The sequence below is a fragment of the Euphorbia lathyris genome, chromosome 6 (assembly GCF_963576675.1).
Source record: "Euphorbia lathyris chromosome 6, ddEupLath1.1, whole genome shotgun sequence".
NCBI lineage: Eukaryota > Viridiplantae > Streptophyta > Magnoliopsida > Malpighiales > Euphorbiaceae > Euphorbia > Euphorbia lathyris.
In genome coordinates this window covers 60,403,351-60,421,221 of record NC_088915.1, presented here as the reverse complement: position 1 = coordinate 60,421,221, position 17,871 = coordinate 60,403,351, and the positions used below count along the sequence as shown (strand labels likewise).

The 17,871-nt window shown below is 29.9% G+C and overlaps 2 protein-coding genes across 2 annotated transcripts; both read left to right on the top strand.

Moving 5' to 3' along the window:
- Nucleotides 1-413: 413 nt before the first annotated feature.
- LOC136233996 (uncharacterized) lies at nt 414-1,568 on the top strand. The gene is made up of 3 exons (XM_066023741.1): nt 414-892; nt 965-1,194; nt 1,259-1,568. Exons 1-3 carry the CDS (start codon nt 428-430, stop codon nt 1,503-1,505), a joined length of 942 nt encoding a protein of 313 aa, XP_065879813.1. The 5' UTR covers nt 414-427; the 3' UTR covers nt 1,506-1,568.
- Nucleotides 1,569-7,964: 6,396 nt separating this feature from the next.
- LOC136233995 (uncharacterized) lies at nt 7,965-9,379 on the top strand. The gene is made up of 3 exons (XM_066023740.1): nt 7,965-8,632; nt 8,711-8,946; nt 9,017-9,379. Exons 1-3 carry the CDS (start codon nt 8,168-8,170, stop codon nt 9,261-9,263), a joined length of 948 nt encoding a protein of 315 aa, XP_065879812.1. The 5' UTR covers nt 7,965-8,167; the 3' UTR covers nt 9,264-9,379.
- Nucleotides 9,380-17,871: the final 8,492 nt, after the last annotated feature.

Genomic DNA, 17,871 nt, shown 5'->3' with positions numbered 1-17,871 from the left:
AAATGTAGCTTTAGCTAATTCTCAAGTCAAAAAAGCAACATATAACTGTAAATGTTGCCTTAAATAAATAAAACAACTAAAAATCTGTAAAAAGCAACATTTTTTTATGAATGGTTGCATTTGATAGAGATGAATAGTATTCATCAAATCAATTTAGCTAATGCAATATTTCAGGGCAACACTTTCTAAGAAGTAGTTGCAATAGCCAATCTATGGTGTAGTGTGTGGGTTGATATTACACATTACAAAATTTATACAGGAAGTTCTCAAAATTTATAGAGTAGCATTTGAAAAGAGAATGGGTACTTTAATAATTTCCCCAATTAATATGTGATAGCAATTATTTATAATATTTTGATATATATAAAGAAACAATCTCCGATTTAATTGCATCAATGCCTTGAATTGAAACTACTATAGCAGAGAAATGGAAAAGATAGAGCATACAAAAGTAGCCACAAATGGCATAAATATGCACGTTGCATCTATCGGAAAAGGTCCTCCAATTCTCTTCCTTCACGGCTACCCTGAGTTGTGGTACTCATGGCGACACCAGCTTCTATCTCTGTCCTCACTTGGTTACCGTTGCATAGCTCCTGATCTACGCGGCTATGGAGATACCGACGCCCCTCATTCCGTCGAAAAGTACACCGTCCTCCATATTGTCGGCGATCTAGTTGGATTGCTTGATGCCCTCGAGATTGATCAGGTTTTTTTGGTGGGGCATGACTGGGGGGCCATAATCGCCTGGTATTTTAGCTTGTTCAGACCTGATAGAATCAAGGCCTTGGTTAATACCAGTGTTCCCTTCATGCCTAGGGATCCCACTGTAACTTTTGTTCAGTCCTACCGGAACCATTTTGGTGATGATTACTACGTCGTCTGTTATCAGGTACACCATTAGAAAAAAAAAGAGACATGATCTATGAATTCATTATAATTATATAAAATTGTTATTGTGTAGAAACCTGGAGAAGCTGAAGCAGAGTATGCTGAGATTGATACTGCAAAACTGTTCAGAATTATTTTAAGTTATCGCGATCCTCGTCCTGAAAATGCATTCCCAAGAGATTTAGAGAAACTACCAGATACATTGCCTTGTTGGTTGACAAATAAAGATATCAATTACTATGCTAAGAAATTTGACAAAACAGGCTTCAGCGGTGGATTAAATTATTACAGGAACTTTGATCGGTATGGTTTTTTTTCTTTAAATAAATTACTACTTTTCCCATCTAATTTAATTAATTTACTGCAGTACTTGGGAGCTGACTGCAGCATGGACTGAAGCTCAAGTTAAAGTACCAGTTAAATTTATAGTTGGCAATCTAGACATTACCTACAATATTCCAGGTATAAAGGAATATATACACAATGGTGGATTTCAAAGAGATGTTCCTCTTTTAAAAGAAGTGGTTATAATGGAAAATGTCGCTCATTTTCTTATTCAAGAAAAAGCTGACGAAATTTCTGATCACATTTATGACTTCATTAAGAGTTTCTGATCTGCGATACTGATTGGAATTTTGTTAATTTACATGCATATTGTCCATGAGATATTGTCAATAACTTCTCCATATGTAATATATTAGGAGAAATGAAATAAAAATGCAACATGAATTTGGTTTGTTGATTATTGTTTTCCCTTTCTTCTTACTCTCGTTCTTACTTACAGTTGACTACTAGATTTAAGGCCCGTCAGAGCATTTTAGGTGAATTTTCTTCCAATTAAAATTTTCTGCATGCACTAAAAATTAGTACTTGAGATCACTAGGTTAAGTCACTTCACCTAAGCTAACTTTAATGGATGAAATTTATATGTAATAATAATTATATTAAATTTAAGAAAATAATAATAATTTAGTAATGGTGATTCCGTTCAAAAAATAATTAAAATTGTTGCCAAATAAAGAATGAATTTTTAATGTAATAGCAATTAGATTATAAAATGAGCCATTTGCTTAATTAACATGGCTGCATTTTTCTTGCTATTTTCATGGTATAAGTCAGTCCATATACAAAGTTGTGTTCGTTCAACTCGGGATGTATAAGAGAGGCTTGATCGTGTGGTTTATCAAGTTCAATGGGAACTTTTTATTCCTGACGCTTTGGTAGTGCAATAAGCTTCCGTAGTGTGGGTTTCAATTGAATGGTCCGTGTTAACCTTTCGATATATATAACAACGGCTAGACTTTCCAACTTTATATGTGAGCGTGTGAAAAACAAAATATATATATATAGGTAATTAAATCCTTGGTAACACATTCTTGCAGATCGGTACCTATGTTTTTTTGTTACAAATCGAATCTTGTGGTTTACAAAATTTTCGTTTTTTTATTCATTTTGCTAAATTTGGCTGATAACGACCTTAAAATGAAAAATTTCATAATATAATTTGAGGCATAAACATATAACGGATAAATAGAGTTTAGAATAACTTGAAATATGTCAACGCATTCTATGGCACGAGATCTTTTTAACGCTATATTATAAACTCAAAACGGACAAATAATGAATCAGAAATGGATGCTCAAAATGAACCACTTGAAATGGTTTGGAAGAAGATAAAAGAAAATTAAGCATTCTCATCTCACATAAAAAAGAAATGAAAATCTTAACTAGTTGATAAGTAAATGACATTTACAAGCCTTTAACCAATTATTGTGGAAAATACTCTCTCATGCGCACGGGGTGTAGTTGAAGCACCACCGGGTTAGGGGAGGTACCTGCAAGACGTGGGTGATGTGAATGCCACACCGAAATGAGATCCTTTAGATCGGCATACTTTTGCTAAAATGAAGATTTTTAATAAAAAAATATTAAATTAAGTTTTTTTTTTGTTTTTTTTAATTTCTATATTTTGTTTTGTTTAGTAAATTAATTTTTGTTCGGGGTCACACCGGTTCCTAGTTCAACCCGGGTTTTCTCTGGTTCGTTGAGGATTCAACAAACCAGAAAGGTAAGGACTGAATGTCTAGTTGATTTTCGGTTTGACCAATCAAACCAGCCTGTCCGATCCGAGCCTGATAACATTGATATTATAACATGTCATAATTTTCTCTAACTTATGAGGCATGAAAGAAAAACTAGGAGAATTAGCTTTATACACATATTTTTATAAATATATATAAATTATTATCTACTTCACTCAAAATTTTCGCAGAGGAAAAGTCATATATTAAGTACTTAAAAGCATCATTACACAATAACGGTCAAAATAAATCTGAACTATCTCCATGTAAAACCAAAGGTGGTTGCAAATCCCATGTCCATTGTGCCAAACAATGCACAATTTTGTTCCATTCCCTCCCTATACATTGAAAAGCGCAAGTAGAGAAAGAAAAGTGAATGACTACTAAATATAAGAATTGAGAGAGGACAGTGGGATAGGACCGTGTGTCAAGGCATCCACGACTATCTTCGCATTAGACTCAAATAGCTTGCATATTGCTGTCTCTTGTCAGGATTAGGCTTTCACGGGTAGCATGCAACTGATGTGGGACAGTTTTTCAAGGGTTCGAGTCCAAGCGGGGGAGTCAGAGGAGGAATGAAGTTTGGGTAAGCACGCAACGAGAAAATGGAAAAATAGCCCCCACACGACATGCCACTTATCCCACACACCGTGTGGAGTGGGTATTGGGTTAACAGGAGCTGCGATGGGGCTTGGACGGTCGAGATTCGCATGTCTTTGGGCAGAAACTGACCCACACGCCGTGTGGACTCACTCATGTAATTACTATTTTACCATTTAGGGCTAATAACCTAAATGCCACTTGTATATTCCCTCCCCATTTTACCCTTATCACTCTCTATTATGTGTAACCCTAGTTAGGCTTTTTAGTCTTTTGCATTTCATTTTGAAGCTATATAAGCTCATTTCTTTGTAAGGATATCTAACTTTTAAACAATACAATTTTATCTTCTTCTTTGTGAAACTTGTTAAGGTTTTCAACCTTCAATAATGCAGGATCTATGATTTCCTACGGATTTAGGCCGTAAACCCGAGATTAACTCCTTCTATTTTAGCTAGAGAATAACTTCCTTTATTGATTTATGGTTAAAATCAACTTGTCCGAAATTGATCTATAACAACAACTCAACTACTTTTGCCGATAAACACGGCGGTAGTGGAATACCGACCGATAGCAACAGGTGTGCATGTGAGTCTTGCATAACCACCCTGGCTCTTGCGGAGAAGCCATTGTCCTCCCATACGGTATCACAGTTGAATTTAGTGATCCCATCGAGAGGAGGACGCCAAACCTTGTAAGAGTGAAGAGGCGAATTGGTTGGAATAAACACCTCCGAGCAAACAATTCTGGATTTCCACTCCGAGTAGAAGCCCCTAAGCCTTTGCTATTAGTTTGTCAATGTCTAGATAAATAGCATCATGGAGCAACAAATTTCGTTTGTACCAAAGCCACCGTAGTATAATAACGCTCAGCTCACCTTCATCGGTACTGGAGAGATGCCAGCATAGCATCCCTGAAGCCATGAACACAGGTTTGGTGGTTGGATTCGATCCCACCAGAACTGCAGCCCTGCCCACGGCCGGCTCTAGGGGGAGGCCGCCTAGTGCCTCCGATCGGAATTTTTTTTAAATTTGATAATTATTAAAAAATTTATGTTTAAAATGTATATAGATTTAAATATATAACAAAAGATACTGTTAGGCTGAATAGTAAAGACATAGTGAAGATTTTACAAGGGTGAGGGTTCAATTCCCTGGGATAGCATTTTTGTTCACATTTTCTCTTAATTTCTCTTTCTTTGACAACACGAATGTATAAATTATTATTTTGTTATTGTAGTTATTTTTAATTTTTTTATTTTTTAATAAATTACAAGATGAAATTCACTTATAAATTGTAATTTGGTGCAAAATGTTATTTAGACTCTGATTTATTTAAAATTTTAATATTTGGCCACTAATTTATTATTTGCTCACATTTAGACCATAAACTATTTAAATTGATGAAATTTCACTCAATTTTGATGTTTCCTTGGCTCAACATTTATTGGTTCATTTTTTCTCTTAATTTTTTTTTCTTTCTTTTGACAACACATGTACTGATTTTTTCGGAACTTTTTTTCATATTTGGAAATAATGTATAAACTATTATTTTGTTATTGTAGTGATTTTTAAATTTTTTCTTTTTTAATTACAAGACGAAATGTACTTATAAATTATAAAATGTTATTTAGACTCTGATTTATTTAAAATTTTAATATTTGACCACTAATTTATCATTTGGTCACATTTGGACCATATACTATTCAAATTGATGAAATTCTACTTAATTTTGATGAAGTCTTGATAAAATTGCTTCCTTATGATATGTGATGATATTTTGACATATGGGCTTGATATGCCGTACGTTTTAAAGTTGATTTACCCAAATAATTAATGAGATTAAAACAAGAAAACAAATCTCTAAACTAAAATTTATCAAGTCTAGTTATCAAAATATCATCATATGTCAGTAATTCTATTAAGTTTCCATCCAACTTGGATTGAAATTTCACCAATTGAGATAGTTCAGTGGCCAAATGATAAAATTTTGGATAGATCAAACGTCAAATGACAAGATTTCTTGGATCAATCGATGTCCAAATAGTGATTTAAGCTTGTAATTCATAATAAATATGCGACTCAACCAATTTTTAATCTCGAAGATAAATTCTTCTCTTTCTTCCAATATAATCTTGCAATTAGGTTCGAGTTCAGCCGTCCAAGATTAATTTTCAGAAATTAATACTTTGTCGTGTGCTTGCTTCTCGCATGATTGGTGAGAAGAAACTTAATTTTAAATGTATAAAAGAAAACTCGATTTTACATATACAAAAGCAAGAAGAATAATAATTTCTTAGTTTTATGTTATTATTATATGACTTGAATTGTAGTTAATAATTTATTGATTTTACTTTTTAATATTTATTATTTTTAAAATAGTATTAGGTTTAGATATGAAAAAAAAATGCACAATATGACTAGGGCCTCCAAGCCCTGCCAACTTCCACAAATCCTTCGTTGCCGAACATGAGATAAAGATATGGTGTAGTGTTTCGATCCTGCGTGGCATTGACCACATTCTCCAGGAACCAAGATTCCATGTTGCTGTAGTACAGAAGAGCAAAGAAGGACGCATGTTAGCAGTTTTCAGGTAAAGTACTTTACTTTAAGCGGGATATTGGCAGACCAAAGACGCTTCCATGACAGATTGGAATGCCCCCGGGGAGGATGAGGGTACTGAGGCTCCTTGACGCGGCTTTTCGAGCAGGAAGTAACATGATGAATTTTTCGTTCGTAGGGATGGCAACGGGTAGAATACCCGCTGTCAATCTCAAACTCTCACCCGTTTATTTTTTAATTACCCGTACTCGTCTCATTACCCTAACGGGTATTCTTTTTGCATCCCATATCCGTCCCATTTAATTCACGGGTACCTACAGATACCCTTACCCGTTAAGAATCAAAATATAAAACAAAAAATATTATAAATTTAACAAAGTATAAATTTAATAAATCATCCATCTAAAAATTGAACAAATTGAACCTTAATCAATAAGAATAAAGTAGATTAGTAGTCTCACTCAATAGTTGAAAAATAAAAATTTGGGTTCAAATCTCATATCTTACATCGAAATAACAATAATATTTTTAATATATAAAAGAGTTATGACGGGTAACGGGTACTGCGTACCCTAGAGGTATTCTCATACCCGTCCCATTACCCTAACGGGTAATGGAAATCCCATACTGTCTCATACCCTTTTATACAGGATACGGATAGTTCCATTAGAGTCGGATAGTGTCGGGTACCTGCAAATACAGTACCCGTTGACATCCCTATCCGTTCCACGTCTCATCCCAGTAGTAACCATCATTGTACTGTGAATTTTTCTTTTTCTATAAAAGGATTATTTCCATGATCATCATCACCCCCGCTCCATTTCAATAATAATAGTATAACCTTTTCAGTTCAGGTCCCTATTAATATTAATAATTCACTAACATTATCTGCATCATAAACGTGTAAGAAAATTTTATATAAAAAAAATGTGTAAGATTTAAAAAAAAAAAAAAACGTGTAAGAAACCTACACTGCTTTTTTATGATTTTTTTTTTTTTTTGTAAAAATAGAAACTCTGATATGAAATAGAGTTTAATTTAGTAATATCAAATAAAAAAATATAATTATTCAATAATATTTAAATCTACAAAAATCAAATTACATAACAAAAAAAATAATGGACTTAAATTATTAATTCACTATTCACCTATAAAAAAAATTTATATTAATTGTCAGGTTTAATGTATTAATTTATCCTAATGTACCATTTTAGATACTAGAAATAAAAATTACTCTTTACTGTTAATATTAGAGGTATTTTTATATCTTATCACTCTATATAAATAGTGCAATTAAGACTTTATTTTTATAAAATATTTTATTTAAAACTTGATACATCTACAAAAGAGTACAGGGCCGGCCCTGGGCCGCGGCCTAGGGCCCAGAGCTATAGGGTCCAAAAATGAATTTCTGTGTAATTTTCCCTTTTTTTTATATATACATGTATTAATATTAATTAGGTTTTAAAGGATCCAAATAATTGACATTTTACACTTTAAAATTGTCCAATTGATTTTTTGAATATATTAAAAGTTAATTTTAAAACATTACGAAACATCTTTGTGATTTTGGATAAATAGAAATATATTTTGACGAACGTAACAATAAATACCGTACAATTATTAATTTATTAGAATATATTTTTAATTTTTAGGTATAATTTTTTTTTATTAAAGATATGTTTATCTTTTATTTTGTCAAGGATCCATAAATTATCCGAACTGGTTCTTTCAAGTATAATTTAAATGATATACTTTTCATTTTAGAACTGAGATGTGTTGTGAGTTGAAACAGCTCATCCTTTTATATATATCCGTACACCTAGACGTGATAATCATACCTCCACTCTGGAATCCAATGTTGACTATAGCTGAATGAAAAAATGCAAATTGTATATAAGCGGCGAGTGAGTTGGTCTATATACACCAACTAAATCATTTGAATAACTTTTGATAATTTAGCCTCCAAATTATATAAACAATCAATCTCTTCTTCCTCTCACACTACGCCTAAAAACAGAGCAGAGAGATAATATGGAGAAAATAGAGCACACAAAAGTAGCTACAAATGGCATAAACATGCACGTCGCATCAATCGGAGAAGGTCGTCCAATTCTCTTCCTTCACGGCTACCCTGAGCTGTGGTATTCATGGCGACACCAGCTTCTATCTCTGTCCTCACTTGGTTACCGTTGCATAGCACCCGATCTACGCGGCTATGGAGATACTGACGCCCCTCATTCCGTCGAAAAGTACACTGTCCTCCATATTGTCGGCGATCTGGTTGGATTGCTTGATGCCCTCCAGATTGATCAGGTTTTTCTGGTGGGACATGATTGGGGGGCGATAATCGCCTGGTATGTTTGCTTGTTCAGACCTGATAGAATCAAGGCGTTGGTTAATACAAGTGTTCCCTTCCTACCTAGAGATCCGACTACACCTTTTGTTGAGTTCTATAGGAATCTTTACGGTGAGGATTACTACATCGTCCGATATCAGGTACGCCATTAATAAGGATTGGAAAAAAAATATCATGATCTATCAATTAATTAATTATATGAATTGATTATTATGCAGAAACCAGGAGTAGCTGAAGCAGAGTATGCTAAGATTAATAGTGCAAAATTATTTAGAATTATATTAACTAATCGGGATCCTAATCCTGAAGCTACTCTCCCAAAAGATATAGGGAAGCAACCTGATCCTTCAACCTTACCTTGCTGGTTGACAGAGAAAGATGTCGATTACTATGCTCGCAAATTCCACAAAACAGGCTTTACCGGTGGAATCAATTATTACCGAAACTTTGACCGGTATGTATATTTTGTAAGTAAATTTGTATTTGCTAATCAGTTTTCCAATTAATTAATTAATTTGTTACAGTACATGGGAGCTGACTGCGGCATGGACTGGAGCTCAGGTTAAAGTACCGGTTAAATTTATAGTTGGGGATCTAGATCTTGTCTATAATATTCCAGGTATGAAGGAGTATATACATAATGGTGGATTTAAAAGAGATGTTCCTTTTTTGGAAGAAGTGGTTATAATGGAAGGAGTCGCTCATTTTCTCAATCAAGAAAAAGCTGATGAAATTTCTAAACACATTTATGATTTCATTAAGAAATTTTGAGTAGAATGTTGTCAAGTTACATATCTTTTCTTTGTGAGATCTTATCAATAAATTCTCTGTGTAATTAATTAGGAGAAATGTAACAAAAATGCAAGAATAATTTCTTCTCAAATTTTTATTTGTGTTTTCGTTTTTATGCATACCTGAAAACCGAATAAAGTGCAAATCAATATCAAAATGGTTAGTCTGCTCAAAGCCCAAAAAATACTTGACATAACTCAAATCCTTGATAGTGAACTTGTTATGCAAATAAGCCTTATCTTGGTGAATCAAAGCCCATGAGGTGCCTTTCAAATTTCAAAATTTATTCTTAATTATTAACTATAAATTTATCACAATTTTACTTTTATTCTTTTATGAGGAGTATCTTTACCATTTGAATTTTTAAAGAACTTCTTGATAGAAGATGTCACATAGATGATAAGTGGATATTTTTTCGACAATAGTAATAATAAATAAGGGTTAGGCTATGTTTACTTTGTTTTCTCTATTATTGGATGGTGATGAACTTTGACAAAGTAAGTTCATCCAATGGTAGAAAAAATAAAGTAAAACTTACTTTGTAAAAAACAAAATAAGCATAAAAAACATCAATAAATAAATAAAATTATATAAACTTTACACATTTCATGTGCAGAAAACTTTTAAATGTCACTATATGATATCTCTGATCTAACGTTTCGTGGAATCCAAATTAAAAGAAAAATAGAAGAAACAAAAGTTAAATAATAATTAGCTTCTTGTTAACTATTAAAATGTCATAATAATTCCGATTCATTTCTAATAATTAGAGGACCATTGAAATAAGTATATATGTTCACGGATCCATATATCCATCGAGTTCACCCATGTTTGTATTCAATGGGTAGTTAGGACAAAAAAAATTAAATTAGGTTTGGCCCAAGGCCCTCATAAACCTACCTATTTTTGAATTGGACTTGGGATGAATGAAATAAGTTGAGCCCGCACAATCCAACTCGCTATATTAATATTTATTATTAATTATATATTTATATTAAAATATTATTTTGTATATATTTTTATATAATATAATTTAAAAAGAAAAAATATATTTTTTTTGAAGTACTTTGTTATTTTATGTTATTGTTTTTAATTTTAAGTATAAATTCTAATATTTTATTAAATAATATAATTTTATTTTTGTAAGCGTGTTTATATAGACTTGATTGGAAATTGATTTTAGAGTTTGAATTTGGCCAAAACTCAAGCTCACCTAATTAATAATGAGCTAGATTGGGTCAGGCTAAACATTATTAGCTTATAAATATGTTAAACCAACCTACCCCTCTCAATTTTGGCAGCGGTAAATTTTATGAATGGTATACAATATTTGTCCCATTTCACACTTTGGTGTACAACATTCAATTTATCTCACTAATATGTACGAATTTATAAGTGACCTTCCACTTTGGTGTACAGCAGGTAAAAATGACCTGTTTGACCGAAATCAACATGCCACATCAGCATTTTTTTTATCATATTCATTAATAAAAGTGGGATCCACAAACTATAAAAAAAATTAATTTTATCTATTTCTCTTTTTTACCCCTATACTTCATTCTCTTCCTCTTCTTCCCCCTATTTCTTTTTCTCTCTCCAAATTTCTCTCTCTAACTCCTCTCTCTCTCTCTCTCTCTCTCTAAATCTGTGGTGAGCCTATTTGATGACTATTAGAAGAGCCGGTGCAAGCTTTGTTTCTAACCAGAAATGAGCAAAACAACATAATATTTGTCATGAGAGAAAAAAAAAGCTTTTTTTTTGTGCTCTGTCAGTTTCCATTCTCGATTGATAAAACATAAAAATGACTAGGTGCTGGAGCTTCAAACATTTCGAAAGCAGCTCGTAAAAGTAACTCGTGCCGACCAAGCGGCCCAAGAACAATACAAATACAATACCACTTGAAAACATCCCTTTGAATCTGGCCTTTCACAAATTACCTTCTTCTCATACTCCTGGTGATGATGACATCGGAATGGAAACTCTCAGAGCTAGTAAAAAATTCAAAAATAAAAGGTAGATAACAAATTCGATTAATTACTCTCGAAATCAAAATTACAACATAATAAACTCAAGCAAACCTTAATCTAAAATGAAAATTCAACAAACTCACATCTTAATTCACAAAAAAAAAAACCAATACCCAAACAAGCGAAACAAATAAAAATGAATTTGGAGAAGTTGAATTTGTTAAGGAAAAAGACGATACCTTTCCAGAATCAGAAGGATTTTTTTTTTTTTTTTGCAGAACAAACTATAGAGAGAGATGAGTTAGAGAGAGAAAGGAAAAAATATTGAGAGAAGTGAGGTTGGTTTTAGAGAGAGAAAGGTAGAGTTGGAAGTAAGAAAAGGAGAAAGGAAGAAGAAGGGTATAAAAGTAATTTCTTATTAGGTAGGTCAATTTTTTATTTTTTGACTGGTCAAACATGTCATTTTTACCTGCTGTATACCAAAGTGGGAGGTCACCTATAAGTTCGTATATATTAGTGACACAAATTAAAGGTTGTACACTAAAGTGTGAAATGAAATAAAAGTTGTACACCATTGATGAAATTTACCCATTTTGGTAGAATTAAAATATTTTAGGTAGATATTTTGTTATCAACTTGTGTGTATGTGGCACTTAATTATTAGGATTTTGATATGTTTTTATTATATTAGTACAGTATATATTTTAAAAATAATTAATATTTGAAAGGTCTGATATAATAATTATATAATCTATTAAATTTTTATCTTGTTTGAATTTGTTTTAAATAAATTTTTTAATATAATAAATCATGATTTTAAATTTCAGGAAACTCTTTTTTTTAATAGAGTTTTATTTATTGAATTGTATTTTATAAATAACTCTATTATAATTATTAATTACTTTTTTTACGCTCTTTATCTTCTTAATCATTTCTAACTAATTGTTTTCCCAAAATAAATTATTGACTTTCTCATCTAACTTATCAATTCTAATTTATGAAAATTAATAAAAATAACAAGATAAAAGTTGTATAATTTTAAAAAATTAATATTGGACTGATAAAATATTAAATATGTTTATTGCATTAATTTTTTCTACTATTTCAATGGACGGAGCCAGTCCAGGGTTTGAGGCGATGGAGCCCATGGCGGGTTGCACTACCTCTAAGAGATTAATTATACTTATAAAAATAGAGTTTAATATAGAGCATAAGAATTGATTGGTCTGTATAAGAAAGAAAGAGTTTTATGCTTTCAATTTAACTTGAGGTTGGAAGTTCGAACCTCTATATACCCACTTTTATTATCAATTTATTTCGTTCGAAGTTCGAACCTCCATATATCTATTTATTTTCTCTCATAACTATTTCTATAATTTCAATGTTATCCTTCAATCAAAATGGTCAATGTATATTTTTTTCTCATTTATTTTTTCCATCATCGTTACTATAATTTTAATATTTTCTTAAATCAGAATTGTCAATTTATATATTCAATAAAAGACCATTTTATTACTATCATTATTATTATCTAATTTCAATTTTTTTCTTAAATTTAAATGTCAATATACATACAGTAAAACTTTTATATAGGAATACACTTGGGATCAGGCTATTTTTATAACAATTTGAGGGTTATTACTCAATAGAGTTTGGTCATAGAGGTTATTACCAAGTTGGGACCGAGTTTTTTTGTAACAAAATAGAGATTATTTATATATAGAGGCTTTACTGTATATATAAAGAATAATATACTTATTTATTTCTTATATTTTCACATGACATAGATAATTACTATTTTAGTACACAAATAGTTCTAGTTAGTATACTCTTTTACTACTACATTACTAAAGTTATAAAAAATAAATAAGTAAAATTTTAGTCATTTAAAATATATATTACAATAAACCTGATAGAGTTAGCTCCGTCAAACACCAAAACGATAAAGTTTTAACGTGCCAAAGACAAAAAAAAAGATAATTGCTCAGGTAACGGTCTAATGAACTTTAGAAAATTACTTATCTAACTCCACAAAACTTGCTTCACCATCCGCCGCAAAGCTAACATTAGCTCACCAGATATGAATTCTTAGCTACGCAACTAACTGTTTCTCTCTTACTTCCGTTAATTTTATTATTGTTTATGACTTTTTATATGAAAATCATGATTAGTTATAAAATTATAATTAAATCCTTCTATCAAAATTAATTCTTAATATTTTACTATTTTCTATATATCACAAATAAAATATGTTTTTATACCCTAACTTAAAAATTCTAGATACCAACTAAGAGCAAGTGTAGTGGAGTTTGTTACCTCCAATTACACTTGTACCAAAAAAACAAATACAAATCACACACCACCATATTACTCTCTTCCTTCTAATTTTGTCGGATCCGTTTTTAATATAAAAGCTTTTTATATCCATGGAATATTACTGTTTAATCCACTGTGAAAGGTTTTTAAATATTAAAAAAATAAATTTGCAATTCCAATTCATCATGCAGAGTGAATTGATTGTTACTAGTTTTGGTAACTTACCAATTAGGATAACAACACATAGAGGTTATTTATATATAGAGGCTTTATTGTATATATAAAGAATAATATACTTATTTATTTCTTGTATTTTCACTTGACATAGATAATTACTATTTTTTAGAACAAAATAGAGGTTATTTATATATAGAGGCTTTACTGTATATATAAAGAATAATATACTTATTTATTTCTTGTATTTTCACATGACATAGATAATTACTATTTTAGTACACAAATAATTCTAATTAGTATACTCTTTTACTACTACATTACTAAAGTTATAAAAAATAAATAAGTAAAACTTTAGTCATTTAAAATATATATTACAATAAACCTGATAGAGTTAGCTCCGTCAAACACCAAAACGATAAAGTTCTAACGTGCCAAAGTTAAAAAAAAAGATAATTGCTCAGGTAACGGTCTAATGAACTTTAGAAAATTACTTATCTAACTCCACAAAACTTGCTTCACCATCCGCCGCAATGCTAACATTAGCTCACCAGATATGAATTCTTAGCTACGCAACTAACTGTTTCTCTCTTACTTCCGTTAATTTTATTAATGTTTATGACTTTTTATATGAAAATCATGATTAGTTATAAAATTATAATTAAATCATTCTATCAAAATTAATTCTTAATATTTTATTATTTTCTATATATATCACAAATAAAGTATGTTTTTATACCCTAATTTAAAAATTCTAGATACCAACTAAGAGCAAGTGTAGTGGAGTTTGTTACCTCCAATTACACATGTACCAAAAAAACAAATACAAATCACACACCACTATATTACTCTCTTCCTTCTAATTTTGTGGGACCCGTTTTTAATATAAAAGCTTTTTATATCCACGGAATATTACTGCTTAATCCACCTTGAAAGGTTTTTAAATATTAAAAAATAAATTTGCAATTCCAATGCATCCTGCTGAGTGAATTGATTGTTACTAGTTTTGATAACTTACCAATTAGGATAACAACACATAGAGGTTATTTATATATAGATGTTTTACTGTATATATAAAGAATAATATACTTATTTATTTCTTGTATTTTCACATGACATAGATAATTACTATTTTTTATACCAAAATAGAGGTTATTTATATAAAGAGGCTTTACTGTATATATAAAGAATAATATACTTATTTATTTCTTGAATTTTCACATGACATAGATAATTACTATTTTAGTACACAAATAATTCTAGTTAGTATACTCTTTTACTACTACATTACTAAAGTTATAAAAAATAAATAAGTAAAACTTTAGTCATTTAAAATATATATTACAATAAACCTGATAGAGTTAGCTCCGTCAAACACCAAAACGATAAAGTTTTAATGTGCCAAAGATAAAAAAAAAAGATAATTGCTCAGGTAACGGTCTAATGAATTTTAGAAAATTACTTATCTAACTCTACAAAACTTGCTTCACCATCATCCGCAGAGCTAAAATTAGTTCACCAGATATGAATTCTTAGCTACGCAACTAACTGTTTCTCTCTTATTTTATTATTGTTTATGACTTTTTATATGAAAATCATAATAGTTATAAAATTATAATTAAATCATTTTATCAAAATTAATTCTTAATATTTTACTATTTTCTCTATATCACAAATAAAGTATGTTTTTATACCCTAACTTAAAAATTCTAGATACCAACAAAGAGCAAGTGTAGTGGAGTTTGTTACCTCCAATTACACTTGCACCAAAAAAACAAATACAAATCACACACCACTATATTACTCTCTTCCTTCTAATTTTGTGGGATCCGTTTTTAATATAAAAGCTTTTCATATCCATGGAATATTACTGCTTAATCCACTGTGAAAGGTTTTTAAATATTAAAAAAATAAATTTGCAATTCCAATTCATCCTGCAGAGTGAATTGATTGTTACTAGTTTTGGTAACTTACCAATTAGGATAACAACACATAGAGGTTATTTATATATAGAGGCTTTATTGTATATATAAAGAATAATATACTTATTTATTTCTTGTATTTTCACATGACATAGATAATTACTATTTTTTAGAACAAAATAGAGGTTATTAATATATAGAGGCTTTACTGTATATATAAAGAATAAGATATATACTTATTTATTTCTTGTATTTTCACATGACATAGATAATTACTATTTTAGTACACAAATAATTCTAGTTAGTATACTCTTTTACTACTACATTACTAAAGTTATAAAAAATAAATAAGTAAAACTTTAGTCATTTAAAATATATATTACAATAAACCTGATAGAGTTAGCTCCGTCAAACACCAAAACGATAAAGTTCTAACGTGCCAAAGACAAAAAAAAAAGATAATTGCTCAGGTAACGGTCTAATGAACTTTAGAAAATTACTTATCTAACTCCACAAAACTTGCTTCACCATCCGCCGCAAAGCTAACATTAGCTCACCAGATATGAATTCTTAGCTACGCAACTAACTGTTTCTCTCTTACTTCCGTTAATTTTATTATTGTTTATGACTTTTTATATGAAAATCATGATTAGTTATAAAATTATAATTAAATCATTCTATCAAAATTAATTCTTAATATTTTACTATTTTCTATATATATCACAAATAAAGTATGTTTTTATACCCTAATTTAAAAATTCTAGATACCAACTAAGAGCAAGTGTAGTGGAGTTTGTTACCTCCAATTACACTTGTACCAAAAAAACAAATACAAATCACACACCACTATATTACTCTCTTCCTTCTAATTTTGTGGGACCCGTTTTTAATATAAAAGCTTTTTATATCCACGGAATATTACTGCTTAATCCACTGTGAAATGTTTTTAAATATTAAAAAATAAATTTGCAATTCCAATGCATCCTGCAGAGTGAATTGATTGTTACTAGTTTTGGTAACTTACCAATTAGGATAACAACACATAGAGGTTATTTATATATAGAGGTTTTACTGTATATATAAAGAATAATATACTTATTTATTTCTTGTATTTTCACATGACATAGATAATTACTATTTTTTATAACAAAATAGAGGTTATTTATATAAAGAGGCTTTACTGTATATATAAAGAATAATATACTTATTTATTTCTTGAATTTTCACATGACATAGATAATTACTATTTTAGTACACAAATAATTCTAGTTAGTATACTCTTTTACTACTACATTACTAAAGTTATAAAAAATAAATAAGTAAAACTTTAGTCATTTAAAATATATATTACAATAAACCTGATAGAGTTAACTCCGTCAAACACCAAAACGATAAAGTTTTAACGTGCCAAAGACAAAAAAAAAAGATAATTGCTCAGGTAACGGTCTAATGAACTTTAGAAAATTACTTATCTAACTCCACAAAACTTGCTTCACCATCAGCCGCAGAGCTAAAATTAGCTCACCAGATATGAATTCTTAGCTACACAACTAACTGTTTCTCTCTTATTTTCGTTAATTTTATTATTGTTTATGACTTTTTATATGAAAATCATGATTAGTTATAAAATTATAATTAAATCATTCTATCAAAATTAATTCTTAATATTTTACTATTTTCTATATATCACAAATAAAGTATGTTTTTATACCCTAATTTAAAAATTCTTGGAGCAAGTGTAGTGAAGTTTGTTACCTCCAATTACACCTGTACCAAAAAAACAAATACAAAAAACACACCACTATATTACTCTCTTACTTCTAATTTTGAGGGACCCGTTTTTAATATAAAAGCTTTTTATATCCATGGAATATTACTACTTAATCCACTGTGAAAGGTTTTTAAATATTAAAAAATAAATTTGCAATCCCAATGCATCCTGCAGAGTGAATTGATTGTTACTAGTTTTGGTAACTTACCAATTAGGATAACAACACATAGAGGTTATTTATATATAGAGGCTTTACTGTATATATAAAGAATAATATACTTATTTATTTCTTGTATTTTCACATGACATAGATAATTACTATTTTTTATAACAAATTAGAGGTTATTTATATATAGAGGCTTTACTGTATATATAAAAAATAATATACTTATTTATTTCTTGTATTTTCACATGACATAGATAATTACTATTTTAGT